The sequence below is a fragment of the Lepus europaeus genome, chromosome 9 (assembly GCF_033115175.1).
Source record: "Lepus europaeus isolate LE1 chromosome 9, mLepTim1.pri, whole genome shotgun sequence".
In the NCBI taxonomy this organism is placed as follows: domain Eukaryota; kingdom Metazoa; phylum Chordata; class Mammalia; order Lagomorpha; family Leporidae; genus Lepus; species Lepus europaeus.
In genome coordinates this window covers 85,067,350-85,081,956 of record NC_084835.1, presented here as the reverse complement: position 1 = coordinate 85,081,956, position 14,607 = coordinate 85,067,350, and the positions used below count along the sequence as shown (strand labels likewise).

Here is a 14,607-nt window from a genome sequence, read left to right as displayed (position 1 = left end):
CTGGCACACCCCCCCTCCCCCATATGGGCACCCGTTAAAGATCCAGCTGCTCCACTTCTCATCCAGCTCTCTGCTATAGCCTGGGAAAGCAGTGGAGGATGGCCCAAGTCCTTGGGCCCCAACACCCGGTGGGAGATCCAGAAGAAGCTCTTGGCTGGCTCAGCTCTGGTCATTGGGGCCATTTGGGGAGTGAACCAGTGGATAGAAGACCTCTCTCTCCCTCTCTCTCCCTCTCCCTCCCTCTCCCTCCCTCTCCCTCCCTCTCCCTCCCTCCCCCTCCCTCCCCCTCCCTCTCTCCCCCCTCCCTCCCTTCTTCCCTCCTTCCCTCTCTCCCTCTCTCCCTCTTTCCTTCTCTATAACTCTGCCTTCCAAATAAATAAATAAATCTAAAATATATATAAGTGTGCTTTTAAGGATACTTTCAAGAAAGTGACAAGACTTTCCAGAAAACAGAATATTTGCAAAACATATATATGACGAGACTTACATATGGAATCTATAAAGAACTCCTGAAACTCAATAAAAGACAAATCCAATTTAAACGGATCTGAATGGGCGTTTCTCCAAAGATACACAAAAGGCCAATAAGCATATATAAAGATGATCATCATTAGTCACCAGAGAAATACAGATCATAACCAGATAGCATTTCACACCTGCTAACTAGGATAGCCGTAATCAAAAAGATGGACATAACTGTGCAAGGATGTGGAAAAACTGGGAACACATGACTATACCATTGGTAGATTACACAATGGCAAAACAGCTTTAAGAAGTTTGCACTTCTTCAAAAGGTTAAACAGTGAGTTACCATATGACCTAGCAATTCCATTTTTAGGTATATATACCCAAGAGAAATAAAAGTATTTATACACAAACACTTGTACCGAAGCGTTATTAGCAGCATTATTCACAGGTCAGAAGTGAAAACAACCCAAATGCCCATGATGAATGGTTTTACAAAATGTGATATCTTCATACAACAGAATATTATTCAGCAAAAATAAGGAATTAAGTTCTTATACATGGTACCACATAGATGAACCTTGAAAATAAAGTGAAAGTTGTAGTTGGAAAAGATGAATATTGTGTGATTCATTTACATGAAAAGTACAGAATTAGCAAATCTATAGAGACTGAAATAGCTTAGTAGTTGCTGGAGGCTGGTGGAAGAGGGGAGTATGGAATGAGTACTAAAATATGGAGTTTGTTTGAGGGCAAGGATGCTTGTATACTTAAAAGTTGGGGAGTTCTGTGGAATGTAAAAAGCATCAATCTCATAAAAGTTCAGAGTAGAAAGGCGGATACCAAAGGCCTGGGAGAGTAGTGAGGGTGAGGAAGAGGAAAGGTTGATTAGTAGGTACTAAGTTATGGTTAGAGAGGACTAAGAAGCTTTGCTGTTCTGTTGCACAATAGGATGACTATAGATAATGGTAATGTATGGTTGTTTCTTTAAAAAGCTATATTTTTATATTTTAAAAAAGAGTTTGAATGTTTTAATCATAAAGAAATTATGTATTTGAGTAGGTGAGTATCTTTGTACAGTTACACAGTGTATACATGTATCAGAACATCACATGATACCTCATGAGTATGTACAATGTTTATGTGTCAGTTTTTTTAAAAAATTAGTATGACCAGCAAAAGACTGAGTGAATTTTTGTGGTATATGAATTACAAGGGGGCTTCAAAATGTTCATGGAAAAGTAGATTAAGAGAACATGAACTTTTCATGAACTTGAAGCCCTCTCGTATTTCTCAAGGTATTCTTTTTTTTTTTTTCTTTTTTTTTCCTTAGGAAAAGGAATTCTAAAAGCAGCCTTTTAAGAATTTCTGCTCTAATAACCAGAATTGTGACAGCTGATGAAATTTCACATCTTTAATGTGTTATGTTAAATGGCGAAAGATTATCCAGGTGAGCCTTGATCTAATCTCATGTGCCCTTTGAAATAGGCTGCTTATAAAAAGGGTTCTCAGAATGATTTGAAGCATGAGAAGGGTTTTCTATGCTGTTGCTGACTTGAAGATGGATGGGAACACATGACAAGCAATGCAAGTTGGCCTCTGAAACCTGAGAGTGACCCCAGCTGTCAGCAAGCAAAGAAATGGAGAGAACAGTCCTACAACAGCAAGGATTTGCCTTGTTGGTAACTAGAATGAACCCGGAAGATGACCCCAAGTTCCAGATGAGAATACAATAGCTGACAGCTGAGCAGTTGGCACACCTGGTATAAGGATAGCTTGGTAACGGGAGCAGCCCAGTCAGCGTGAGCAGAGCCCAGTCATGCTATGCCTGACTTCTGAGGTACAGAACTCTGATGTAATATAAGGGTGGTGTTTAAATCTGGTAATTTGTGCACTTTTTTATTCAGCTGTAACTTATTAGATTAATAAGCAAGAAGAAAAGCCATCAGGCAGTCTCTAGAGGCGTCTTTGCACAGGCTTCTGATATTTTCTGCTCTGTGAATGATCACACAGAATAGACTGCTTCCTTAAGCAGTGAAATACAACAATACTTGTGTAGTTTTTCTGCCAGGGAAACCTGCATAAGACTCAATTTTCAGGGATATGTGGGGACTGGTCACATGGGCAAGGCAAGCAACCACAGCTATCAAGAGTTTAGACTCAGAAAGGTAGCAGGTGTGTAGTGGTTTAGTGCTACAGATGGGCAGAACAGCCTTATTATTGTAGAAAATTTTCTGTAGGTCAACCGTACAGTCTGACTCTTCTAATGATATTAATCTCAGTTTTGATGATGTTAACTTTTTTCTATGCAGTCCTCCCCTGCTTGGTCCTCCAGATATCCCACCTTCAGGGCCTGGCTTCAAGTGTACTTTTACCTAATTTTCTGATTTGTTTAACAGACCTTTAACTTCAGTATTTCTTTTGAATATTCTTATCTAGCTACAGAATTATGTTATCTTTTTCTCCCTGTCTTCAAAGACCTTAAATGTGAGATGTTATAATTCAAAACTTAAACTTTTGCCTGGCTCTGGCCATAATTCATAAGTTACATAAATGACCACTCCCTCTGACCTGTGCACAGTTACTTGTTTTGGAAAGTCATCTTCTCTGAGCCCACAAACCCAAACTCTCTGTGCTTCTTCGTTGCAGGCCATACCTCTAGCTACTCAAGCTAGAGAGACACTAACTAGTTAAGACAGAAAAAAATCAATTACAAGGCATTAGTCTACAAAATCTCAAATCAGTGAGACTGAGAACCTCACTGCAAAAACTGGGATGCTAAGTAGGAAAAACCTGGAGCTAGTGTGACAAGGGAGCTGCAGAATCACAAAAATTAGTACTGCTGCCTATACTACAACTCTCCCTCCCTCAAGAGATCAGAACATCTCTGCAACTAGAGAGAAGACCCAACTCCTTCATTTGCTCTCTACCTCACCTGCTCATCTTCTTCCAGGTTTTAAGAGTAGAATTCCATGTGTGACTTGGACATCTGACGGAGCCTATGCACAGTGGAAACTGGGAAATGTAGTCGCTCACTATCCAGCTTCTTCAGTGCAGGAGTGCACACTAGGAGCAGGAGTAGATATTACTTCAGCAAATCTGCAATAATTGCAATATCTTTTTTAAGGTTGAGATCAACCGTGCCTAGTTCCTGACACTGTCATTTCCAAGTCTTCTTCAGCCTCTGTCTGCCTTCTACTCCTGTATTCCTGGAAGATGGTATCACTCAATTTTTTTTTCTTGACAAGCAGAGTTAGACAGTGAAAGAGAGACAGAGAGAAAGGTCTTCCTTCCATTGGCCTACCCCCCCAAATGGCTGCTACGGCTGGTGTGCTGCGCCGATCCAAAGCAGAAGCCAGGTGCCTCCTCCCAGTCTCCCATGCAGGTGCAGGGGCCCAAGCACTTGGGCCATCCTCCACTGCCTTCCCGGGCCACAGCAGAGAGCTGGACTGGAAGAGGAGCAACCAGGACTAGAACCCGGCGCCTATATGCAGAGGATTAACCAAGTGAGCCAGGGCGCCAGCCTGTATCACTCAATTTAACACATATATTAAATTTTTTATTTTTTCAATTGCACAATATTTTAAGGATACAGTGTGATGATTCAATACATGTATTCAAAGTTGATAAAAACCCAGGAAGCATTTCTGACTCCTTAAACATGACAATTTTTAAAAAAAATTTAATATATAATTGTACATATTTATGAGGTATAGTGTGACATTTCAGGAAATGTATACAATGTATACTGATCAGTATTTCCTTCTTGTCATTACTTTGTTTCAAGTTTTTGAATTCTTCTGTTAATTCATAAGATATACAATATACAATAGTGTATAGTCACTCAATTGTACTTTAGAACTCTAGAACTTACTGTATCTGTTTTGGTATCCAGTTATCTAACCTCCCTGTCTCCTCTCCTCCAGCCACTAAGCACACACACCCTTCCCAGTCGCTTATGATCACTATTCTCCATTCATATTGGCTTTTTCCTCCAGCTTCCACATATGAGAGAGAACATGTATTTGTCATTCTGAGTCTTATTTCACTTAACATGATGTCATCCACTTCCATACAGTTTGCTGCAAATGATAGTGTATCATTCTTTTGTGACTAATTTTCAGTTATGTGTATATACCACATTTTCTTTACTCATTCATCTTTTGAGGATTATCTGGATTGATTCACTAGCTTAGCTATTATGAATAGAGCAGTAGTGAACATTTGAGTATATGTATCTGATATGCTGATGTAATTTCCTTTGGATATATATATATATATATACATATACATACACATACATGCATACATACATACATACACACACACACACACACCTAGAAGTGAGATAGCTGGATCATACGGTTAGGTCTGTTTTTAGTGTTTTATTTTTGTTAATGATCATTCTATTTTTTAACGATTTATTTATTTGAGAAAGTTACATAGAAGTAGAGAAAGAGAGCTCTTCCGTTTCTGGTTTGCTCACCAGATGGCTGCAATGGCAGTGCTCCAGGCCAAATCCAGGAGCCTCATCTGAATCTCCCACGTGGGTGGCAGGGGCCCAAACAGTTGGGCCAGCTTCTGATTTTCCAAGGTACCTTAGCAGGGAGCTGGTAGGACATGAACCAGCACCTATATGAGACGCCAGCATCTCTGGTGACAGCTTTACCCATTACAAAACAATGCCAGCCCTGATAATAATCATTCTAACTGGAGTGAAGCTATATCATTATGGTTTTGATTCACATTTCTCTGATTGCTAATAATACTGAACTCTTCATAAATTTGTTGGCTATTTGTGTCTATCCTTTTGAGGAATGTCCATTCAAATCCTTTGGTCATTCCTGGACTGGATTGTTTTTTGTCATTATTGAGGTTTTTTTCAGTTCCTTGAATTCTGGATTCTAATTCTTTGTCAGATGACTAGTTTACAAGTATTTTCTCCCACTCTGCCAGTTTTCTTCACTCTGTTTATTGTATCCTTTTCTCCCACTCTGCCAGTTTTCTTCACTCTGTTGATTGTATCCTTTGCAGAAGCTTGTTATTTTGTTATAATCCTATTTGTCTAGTTTTGCTTTTGTTGCCTGAGCATATAAGGTCTTATCCATAAAATCATTGCCTATGGTAGAGTGAGAGCTGGAGGGGGGGATCAATTTTTCTGTCTCTATGTAGATATCCATTTTTCCCAGCACCATTTATTAAAGAAGCCATCCTTTCTTCTCTTTGTGTTATTAGTGAATTTGTCAAGAATCAATTGGCTGTAGGTGCATGGATTTATTTCTGGGATATCCATTCTGTTCCACTGTGTCTTGTGTTTGTTTTTATGCCCATCCCATGCCATTTTGGTTACAGAAGCTCTGTAGTGTGTCTTGAAATCTGATATTATGATGCTTGCAACTTTTGTTTGTTGGTTTTTGTTTTCATTTTTTGCTCAATATTGGTTGGTTTTTCAGGGTCTTTACTTCAGTGTGAGCTGTATGATTGCTTTTTCTAGTTTTGTGAAGAATGTCATCTGTAGTTTGATAGAAATTTCATCAAATCTGTAAATTGCTTTTGGTAGTATGAACGTTTAACTGTATTCTTCCAACCCGTGAACATGGGTGGTCTTTCTGTTGTGGTAGGATGAGGACAAGGATAATCTTGACAACAAAGAAGAATTTCCGAGCAAACAGGGACAGTGAGCAAAGCAAGATTTATTGAAAGGGAGAAACTTCCTGCCACAGCAGTTGGAGTAGGGGTGTGCTCCAAGGTGGGCAATGCCAAAGAAACTTGCCATGGTCTGCCTTTTGCAAGCTTGAAGTGGCTCTTTCTGATTGGCCCCTTTCTGTAAATCAAACCTAGATTTAACCAAACTGGGGAGGAGCAGAATAAGAGCTAATCAGAAGGCAGGGATTACAATCTTGTCTAGCTTTAAGAAAAACTAAGTGCAGTGAACTGACCTAACTACCCATTAGCCCAACCAACACCTCCCACCTTACCTCTTTCATGCCCCCCCACCCCCGAGGATATGGGGGCATGATCTTTCTGGCTGCTTCATGCTTAAAGGGGGAGTCATTATGGGAAGGCAGCAGAGGATTCCTCTGAAGGTCAAGCTAACGGTCGCTGGTAGAATGCAGATTTCCTTGAGGGCTTCGTCTGGAGTACCACCTGGAGTTTGTTGGTTTCTAGTTGTTTAATCCTAGAAGACATAAAATGTGTAAGACAGTTTATTATACATGGTCCTACCAAGAGAATAAAAAGGATGGCACATATTGGTCCTAGGAAGAGTGACGGCCAAAGCAGCCACTTCCAATTTCTAAAGAAATTTCCCCAGTTGTCAAAGAACTTTCCCATAGCAGTGGAGGATGGCCCAAGTGCTTGGCCGCATGGGAGACCAGGAGGAAGCACCTGGCTCCTGGCTTCAGATCAGCGTGGCATGCAGGCCGCAGCACACCGGCCACAGCCACCATTTGGGGGGTAAACCAACAGAAGGAAGACCTTTCTCTCTGTCTCTCTCTCTCTCTCTCTCAGTGTCTAACTCTGCATGTCAAAAAAAAAATTTTTTTTTTTTTGACAGGCAGAGTGGATAGTGAGAGAGAGAGAGAAAGGTCTTCCTTTTTGCCGTTGGTTCACCCTCCAATGGCCACTGCAGCCGGTGCATCGTGCTGATCTGAAGCCAGGAGCCAGGTGCTTCTCCTGGTCTCCCATGCGGGTGCAGGGCCCAAGGACTTGGGCCATCCTCCACTGCCTTCCCGGGCCATAGCAGAGAGCAGGCCTGGAAGAGGGGCAACCGGGATAGAATCCGGCGCCCCGACCGGGACTAGAACCCGGTGTGCCGGCGCCTCAAGGTGGAGGATTAGCCTGTTAAGCCACGGCGCCGGCCAAATTTTTTTAAATTAAAAAAATAAAAAGAACTTTCCCATAAAAGTGAGAGCATGTAGTTTGGTGAGGAGAGTTAAAGTATATTTGTCATTAAGTAGGTAGTGTAGTAAGACCTCCGTCATTACACAGCTGTATAACCCTGTATCTATTTTCCTTGCTTGTACTCAGCCAATGCCAAGGTTCTTTATTGTCTGATCTGGTTAGATTATACCATCCAGGTTGGCATCTGGTTGGGCTATATATTTTTGTTCCTTCTCTCTCTCTCTTTTTTTTTTTTTTTTTTTTTTTTGACAGAGTAGACAGTGAGAGAGACAATAGACAGGTCTTCCTTTTTCCATTGGTTCATCCCACAATGGCTGCTGCGGACGGCGCACCGCACCGATCTGAAGCCAGGAGCCAGGTGCCTCTACTGGTCTCCCATGCGGGTGCAGGGCCCAAGGACTTGGGCCATCCTCCACTGCACTCCCAGGCCACAGCAGAGAGCTGGACTGAAAGAGAAGCAACCAGGACAGAATCTGGTGTGCTGACACCGCAGGCAGAAGATTAGCCTATTGAGCCGTGGCGCCGGCCTGTTCCTTCTCTTATGCAGAGGACAGTTCCTGTTAACTTTGGGTGTTTATTTTGCCATTGTAAATCAAGAAACTGACCCGAATATACTGTAACTGAAGAGAGGAAACTCTTAAGGTACAGTCTTGACAGTCTGATTTTACTAGTGACATTTTATTCTGCCTAGGCACATTATAGATCTTAAAGAAACAAAGCATCTTTCTCTGTAGATCAGGCTGGATTTGGAAGGGACAGTTGGTTAGATCAGACTGGGACTTGGTACATGTGGTTCAGCTTGTCTCAACATCTAGGTAATATGTTACCCCTAGCTACAATTTGCCTACAAGCACATACCACCTGTAGTCCACAGCAGTAGTATGCGTCATTGTTCCCTTATTGTATTGCTTACTGCAAATCTCAGTGCACTATGCATGCCATTCCCATTAACATTTGCATCACTCAGGGTTGTATGCAGGGACCTTTCCCTGGCGTGTTCAGACATTTTGTCAGACCAGTTAAGGGCACAGGCTGTAAAAGGTAAAGCAACTCTAGGAAGGCCTCCCCCGCACCAAAGAAACCTTTTATTTAAAGAATACAAACTTCATGCATTTCACAAATAAAACTCTCTTTCTCCTCCCTCTCCTACTCCCAATCTTATTTTTACTAAAATCTGTTTTGAATTAACTTTTATTATTATTTTTTTTGACAGGCAGAGTGGACAGTGAGAGAGAGAGACAGAGAGAAAGGTCTTCCTTTTGCCGTTGGTTCACCCTCCAATGGCCGCCGCGGCTGGCGCACTGCGACCGGCGCACTGCGACCAGCGCACTGCGACCGGCGCACCGCGCTGATCCGAAGGCAGGAGCCAGGTGCTTCTCCTGGTCTCCCATGGGGTACAGGGCCCAAGCACTTGGGCCATCCTCCACTGCACTCCCGGGCCACAGCAGAAAGCTGGCCTGGAAGAGGGGCAACCGGGACAGAATCCGGCGCCCCGACCAGGACTAGAACCCGGTGTGCCGGCGCCGCAGGCAGAGGATTAGCCTAGTGAGCTGTGGCGCAGGCCTGAATTAACTTTATATAAGAAGATTAACTCTGTACTAAGTAAAGAATTCAACAAATGGGGGGAAAAAAACTTTCTAGGAGGGTTTTTAAACGTGATATAATAAAGTTAGTTTATGGGAAGGAAGAGAAGCAGTAAGGATGATCAGAGAACCAAGGACAAAAAGAAACCCAGAATTTCAGCTGCACATGGCTGAGTTGTATTGATTACTTATCTGGAGGTGGGATCTTCTTAACAGCTCGTCTCTCAGAAGCTTCACACAAGTAGTCTTCCTTGCTCATGTCCGACAGTCTTCCGCAGACTGGTCTGCTGGAACTTACTCTACTATGATGGATCCAGGCATTGTGGCCTGAGACCTTTACAAGCCCAGCAGCTTCGCTGTTCCACAGAGGAACTCCCCTCTGTGAAGAGGACATAGTCCAGATTTTTCTAGGGGAATTTCCTTAAGATCATCTCTGGCTGCATACATCTGCAAAACTACCTGTTCACAATCATGCCCGGATCTTCTGTACCTCTGAGAGGTAAGTGGGGGGATTAAATGAGGAACCTGTCTTGATCTGAACTGCAGGGCTTTCTACTATTAATGTCTGGTATTTTAAGGGACAGTTATCTGTTAACCAAAGCCTTCCTTTTGAGGCCAGCAATCCAGTTACAATATGGGGTGTATACACCATTAAGTCCGGCCCCAAGGTACGTTTGCTGGCTTCAGGAATCACGAGGGTGATAACAGTCACTGCTCAGAGGCAGGCTTTCCATCCCTTGGCCACTAAATCAAGTCCCTTACTAAGATAATCTTAGTAAGGTTGTTGAGCTGGTCCTTTCAGTTAATACTCCTACAGCCATTCCTTTTCTTTCAGTTACATAGAGATTAAAGATTTTACCCGCGGAGAGGCTTAGGCAGGGCAAACAGAAATGGCAAATCAGGGTGCAGAGGAATGCAGAAGGCGGCATCCTTTACATCTAAAACACTGAACCAGGCCACTCTTCTGGACTCTGTGATAGCAAGGTGTAGGGATTAGGAACAATGGAATGTATGGGCACCATAGCCTTATTAATGTGGTGAAGATCCTGTGCTAGTCTCCATTGTCCATTTCCTTTTAAACCTCTAGAACAGGGATGTTGCAGGGATTATTGCATGATTTTAAAAGTTGTTGGCACCTTAAGAATGACTGCAATGGCTTTAGCCTTTTTGTAATCTCAGTCTTTTTTGTTTGTTTTTAAAAGGCAGAGTTAGAGATCAATCTTCTGTCTGTTGGTTTACTCCCCAGATGACTGCAACAGCCACAGCTATGCAAATATGAAGCCAGGAACTTTTTCTGGGTCTCCTATGTGGGTGCAGGGGCCCAAGTAGTTGCACCATCTTCTGCTACTTTCCCAAGTGCTTTAGCAGGGGAGCTGAATCAGAAGTGGAGCAACCGGGACACAAACCCACCCCCATAGCTGGCACTGTAGGTGACGACTTTACTCACTAAGCCACAGCAGCAGCCCCAAGTCTCAAGGTTTAGTGGATATTGTCTCTGATGAAGGAAGGAGGGTGGTTTTTTTGGTTGGTCGGTTTTTGGTTTTTCTGTTGTTTTTGTTCTTGTTCTTGTTTTTGTTCTTGTTCTTGTTTTTAGGAGGAACTTGGGTAGGCTGAGCACTTATAAGCCTACCAACTTTTCCCTGGATACTCCAAACTTCAAGATTGATGTCTGTCTATGTAAGAGGGGAGACAGAGTCTCCCCTGGTCCTTGAAGAACTGTGGTCTTCATCTGGGCTTAGGAGGTCATTACCTAGCAAAGATGCTGGGATTTCTGGTATGATAAAATAAGGAATGAGTAAATATTAGATCATTCCAGCTGTAGTCAAAAGTTGGGTGAAATGTTTAACCTGAGGAGATCCTGAGACACCGTTTATGAGTACAGTATGAGAGGGGGGGAGCAAAGCTGGAGTGGACAGAAAACGTAGTTCTGGTATCTAGAGGAAATTTATAGGCCTTCTATAAGAACTCCCTGGAGCTGGTGGATGCTAATCTGATGTGTCATATAGCCTGTAAAGAAGGCCCCAGGCCCCTCAGTCCTGTGTGGAAAGTCTTTTGGAAATGCCTGTCCCTGGAATTCTTGGCCTTCAGGGGCAGTCATACTCCAGTGATCTTTCCAAATGGGACATGGCCCGGGGCCAGGGGGAAGTCTACTCTGACCATGTTTGATGAAGTGTTCACTACCTTTGCAGTGATAGCATCAGGATTGTGGATGTGCAGCTGCCACCAGGAGCATACCTCTCCTCCTGTCCATCCTCTTATGCTTTGTGTTCTGTCTTCATCCCTGTTATAATAGACTGTGGTGGCAGAGATTTATCTAGGGTGCTTTCAGGTTCCATTACAAATTTCTGAAGTTGTTTCCTGATGTTTGCAGGAGACTAGGTCAGGAATTGCTCCTTTAAAATTGCCTGTCCCTCTACAGAATTAAGGTATATTGGGGTATATTTCTTTAAAGTCTCCCTCAGGTTTTCCATGAGGGCAGATAGATTTTCCTATGGCCCTTAATGGATCTGAGATAATTTAGAGTAATTAAGGAATTTGTTTCTATGCTCTTTAGACCCACTATCACACAGACAATAAAATGCCTTCTTTGCCAATCATCTACAGGAATGTTAGGGTCTCAGGATCATTCCAGGGAACTGCAGCACCTCTTGTTCATATGTTGCAATTTGATGGTCATGTCAATGGGATACATAGAACACATCCCCAAATTTCTCTGCTGCCTGTATGGCTGGCTGCAAGCTTTTGTGACCTTGTTAGAGTTTGGCTGAAGAACAGCATTACATCCTTCCAGATTAATTCACACACCTGTGTGAAGTTCTGGACTGCATCTATGTAATGATCTGGGTCATCTGTGAAGCTACCTAGATCCCCTTAATCTGCCTAAAGTCTTGCAGAGAAAAAGGGACTTGGACCCAATAGGTCTCTGCCTTCCAGGCATCTGCTGAAGAAGTAGCAAATTGGCATGAGGCTCTGGGGGAGCTAAGGATTTGGAGTACAGAGGAAAAATAGGAGAAGTGGGTGGATTACCTGGAGGTCGTTGTGGTCCTGGAAGAGATAGAGCTGCCATAATATTTGAATCAATCCAACAAGCTTTATAGAATTCTGTATTGTCTCATTGCAAAGAAAGCGTATCCATAAGGGACCTCAACCCACTTCCCTTTTTTACAACAAAAGAGATCTAGTTGGATAATAGTATTGTAGTTAATACTTCCCCTCACTTTGCAACTAGGCCAGGCAGTCTACAGCTGATCAGGCCTTTTTTTTTTTTTTTTTAAGCTCTGGGTGTCAAAAGAATCTCAATATCTGAGCAAGCAGGGGAATGCCCAGGGGAATGACTGCTGTAGATGGGTTTGCTTTTCATCTGGAATGAGCGAATAAAAACAGGAGTCCTTCAGCTTTTATCTCTCCTGAGTTTGAGATGTCTCTCAAACTCTCATGCTGCCTGTGAAATCCAGACGTGCACTGACACCCAAAGGGAAGGAAGGAAGGTGCAGGTGGGACTACCATGTCTTATCCACACTCTCAGACTTCCACACCTGTAACCTAGGATCTACATTTGCCAGAACAGCACACGCCTGCAAGAGTGCTTCAACTGAGACTCCTTGCCTTAAGCAAAAATATATCATTGCAGCTTTGCCGCCATATATGATAAAAAACAATTGTCTTGTACCTCCTAACATTTTTTTTAAGAAGCTTTTATTTAATGAATGCAAATTTCATAGAGGAATACAGTGGTTTTCCCCCCATATCCACACGCCTACCCCTACTCCTATCCCACCTCCTACTCCCTCTCCCATCCCATTCTTCATTGAGATTCATTTTTAATTAACTTTATATACAGAAGACCAACTCTATATTTAGTTAAGATTTCAGCAGTTTTCACCCACACACATACAACATACAAAGTACTGTTTGAGAACAAGTTTTACAGTTAATTCTCGTAGTACAACTCATTAAGGACAGAAGTCCTACATGGTGAGTAAGTGCACAGTGATTCCTTTGTTAATTTAACAATTGACACTCTTATTTATGATGTCAGTGATCACCTGAGGCTCTTGGGTGACAATAAACTCCATCATTAGTTAGACAAGGCCATAAGCAAAGTGGAAGTTCTCACCACCTTTCAGAGAAAAGTACATCCTTCTTTGATGGTCCCTTCTTTCCACTTGAAGAGATCCTTCATGTAGGATATGTTTTGCCACAGTGTCTTAGCTTTCCATGCCTGAATTGCTCTCATGGGGTTTTCAGCCACATTGGAATGCCTTAAGGGCTGATTCTGAGGTCAGAATGTTACTTAAAGCAAATGTCAATCTATGAGTCTGCTGTGTGGACTGCTTCCTATGTTGGGCATTCCCTCCTTTTTTTAAAAAAAAAAAAACAACATTTCTTTACTTGAGAGTCAGAGTTACGCAGAGAGAAGGAGAGGCAAAGAGAGAGAGAAAGAGAGAGAGGTCTTCCACCCACTAGTTCACTCCCCAATTGGCCACAACGGCCAGAACTGCACCGATCCAATGCCAGAAACCAGGAGCTTCTTCTGGGTCTCCCATGCAGGTTCAGGGGCTCAAGGACTTGGGCCATCTTCTGTTGCTTTCCCAGGCCATAGCAGAGATCTGGATCAGAAGTAGAGCAGCTGGGATTCAAACTGGCACCCATATGGGATGCTGGCACTGCTGGTGGTGACTTTACCCAATACACCACAACACTGGCCCCAGTTCCCTCCTTTTTGATTCAATTATTATTGCCAGGCACTTCATGCTATTTATATGATCTCTTCCAACACTTAATCATATCTGTATGTTAACTTTAGCACTTAATATGATCACTTCAACAATTAAGATGGCATTTTACAGCTTGATAGTAACAAACTTCTTCCCTCTCTTATTCCCCCTCTTATTTTTTACTGAGATCTATTTTCAGTTGACTTTATATATATATGATTACTCTATATTAAGAGTTCAACATATGGTATGAAGAAGAGAAAAGAAAAATAAAAAACTGTTCCTCGATAGTCAAGATGAGGGCTGTTCAAGCCATTGTTTCTCAAAGTGTCAATTTCACTTCTACAGCTTTCATTTTAGGTGCACTACTAGTTCTCATAGATAAGAGAGAACATATAGTATTTGTCCCTTTGGGACTGGCTTATTTCACTAAGTATGAAGTTTTGCAGATTGATCCATTTAGTTGCCAACGACTGGATTTCATTTTTTAAAAAACTGCTGTATACTATTCCATAGTGAACATATCCCCTAATTTCTTTATCCAGTCTTTGGTTGATGGGCATCTAGGTTGATTCCATGTCTTAGCTATTGTGAATTGAGCTGCAATAAACATGGAGGTGCAGATAGCTTTTTTGTTTACTGATTTCATTTCCTTTGGGTAAATTCCCAGGAGTGGCATGTCTGGGTCATATGGTATGTCTATGTTCAGATTTTTGAGGTATCTTCATACTGTCTTCCATAGTGGCCTTACCAGTTTACAGTCCCACCAACAGTAGATTAGGTTTCCTTTTTCCCCACATCCTCTCCAGCATTTGTTGTTTCTTGATTTCTGTATGAGAGCCACTCTAACTAGAATCAGGTGAAACCTCATTGTGGTTTCAGTTTGCATTTCCCTGACAGCTAGTGATCCTGAACATTTTTTCATGTGTGTTAGCCAT

The 14,607-nt window shown here is 42.3% G+C and overlaps 1 protein-coding gene across 3 annotated transcripts in view; it reads left to right on the top strand.

The window, feature by feature from the left end:
* Positions 1–14,607, top strand: part of TPGS2 (tubulin polyglutamylase complex subunit 2) — a 90,241-nt gene that overhangs the window by 6,287 nt on the left and 69,347 nt on the right. The window contains exon 2 of one of the 3 annotated variants that reach the window (XM_062201579.1): positions 1,799–1,915. The exons of 1 other annotated variant lie outside the window; for it this stretch is intronic. In XM_062201579.1, coding sequence (XP_062057563.1) covers positions 1,897–1,915 — 19 coding nt within the window. In that variant the 5' untranslated portion in view covers positions 1,799–1,896. Of the gene's footprint in view, positions 1–1,798; positions 1,916–1,999; positions 2,306–14,607 lie in introns of those variants that run through there. One more of the 3 variants, XM_062201580.1, reaches the window with a different exon arrangement.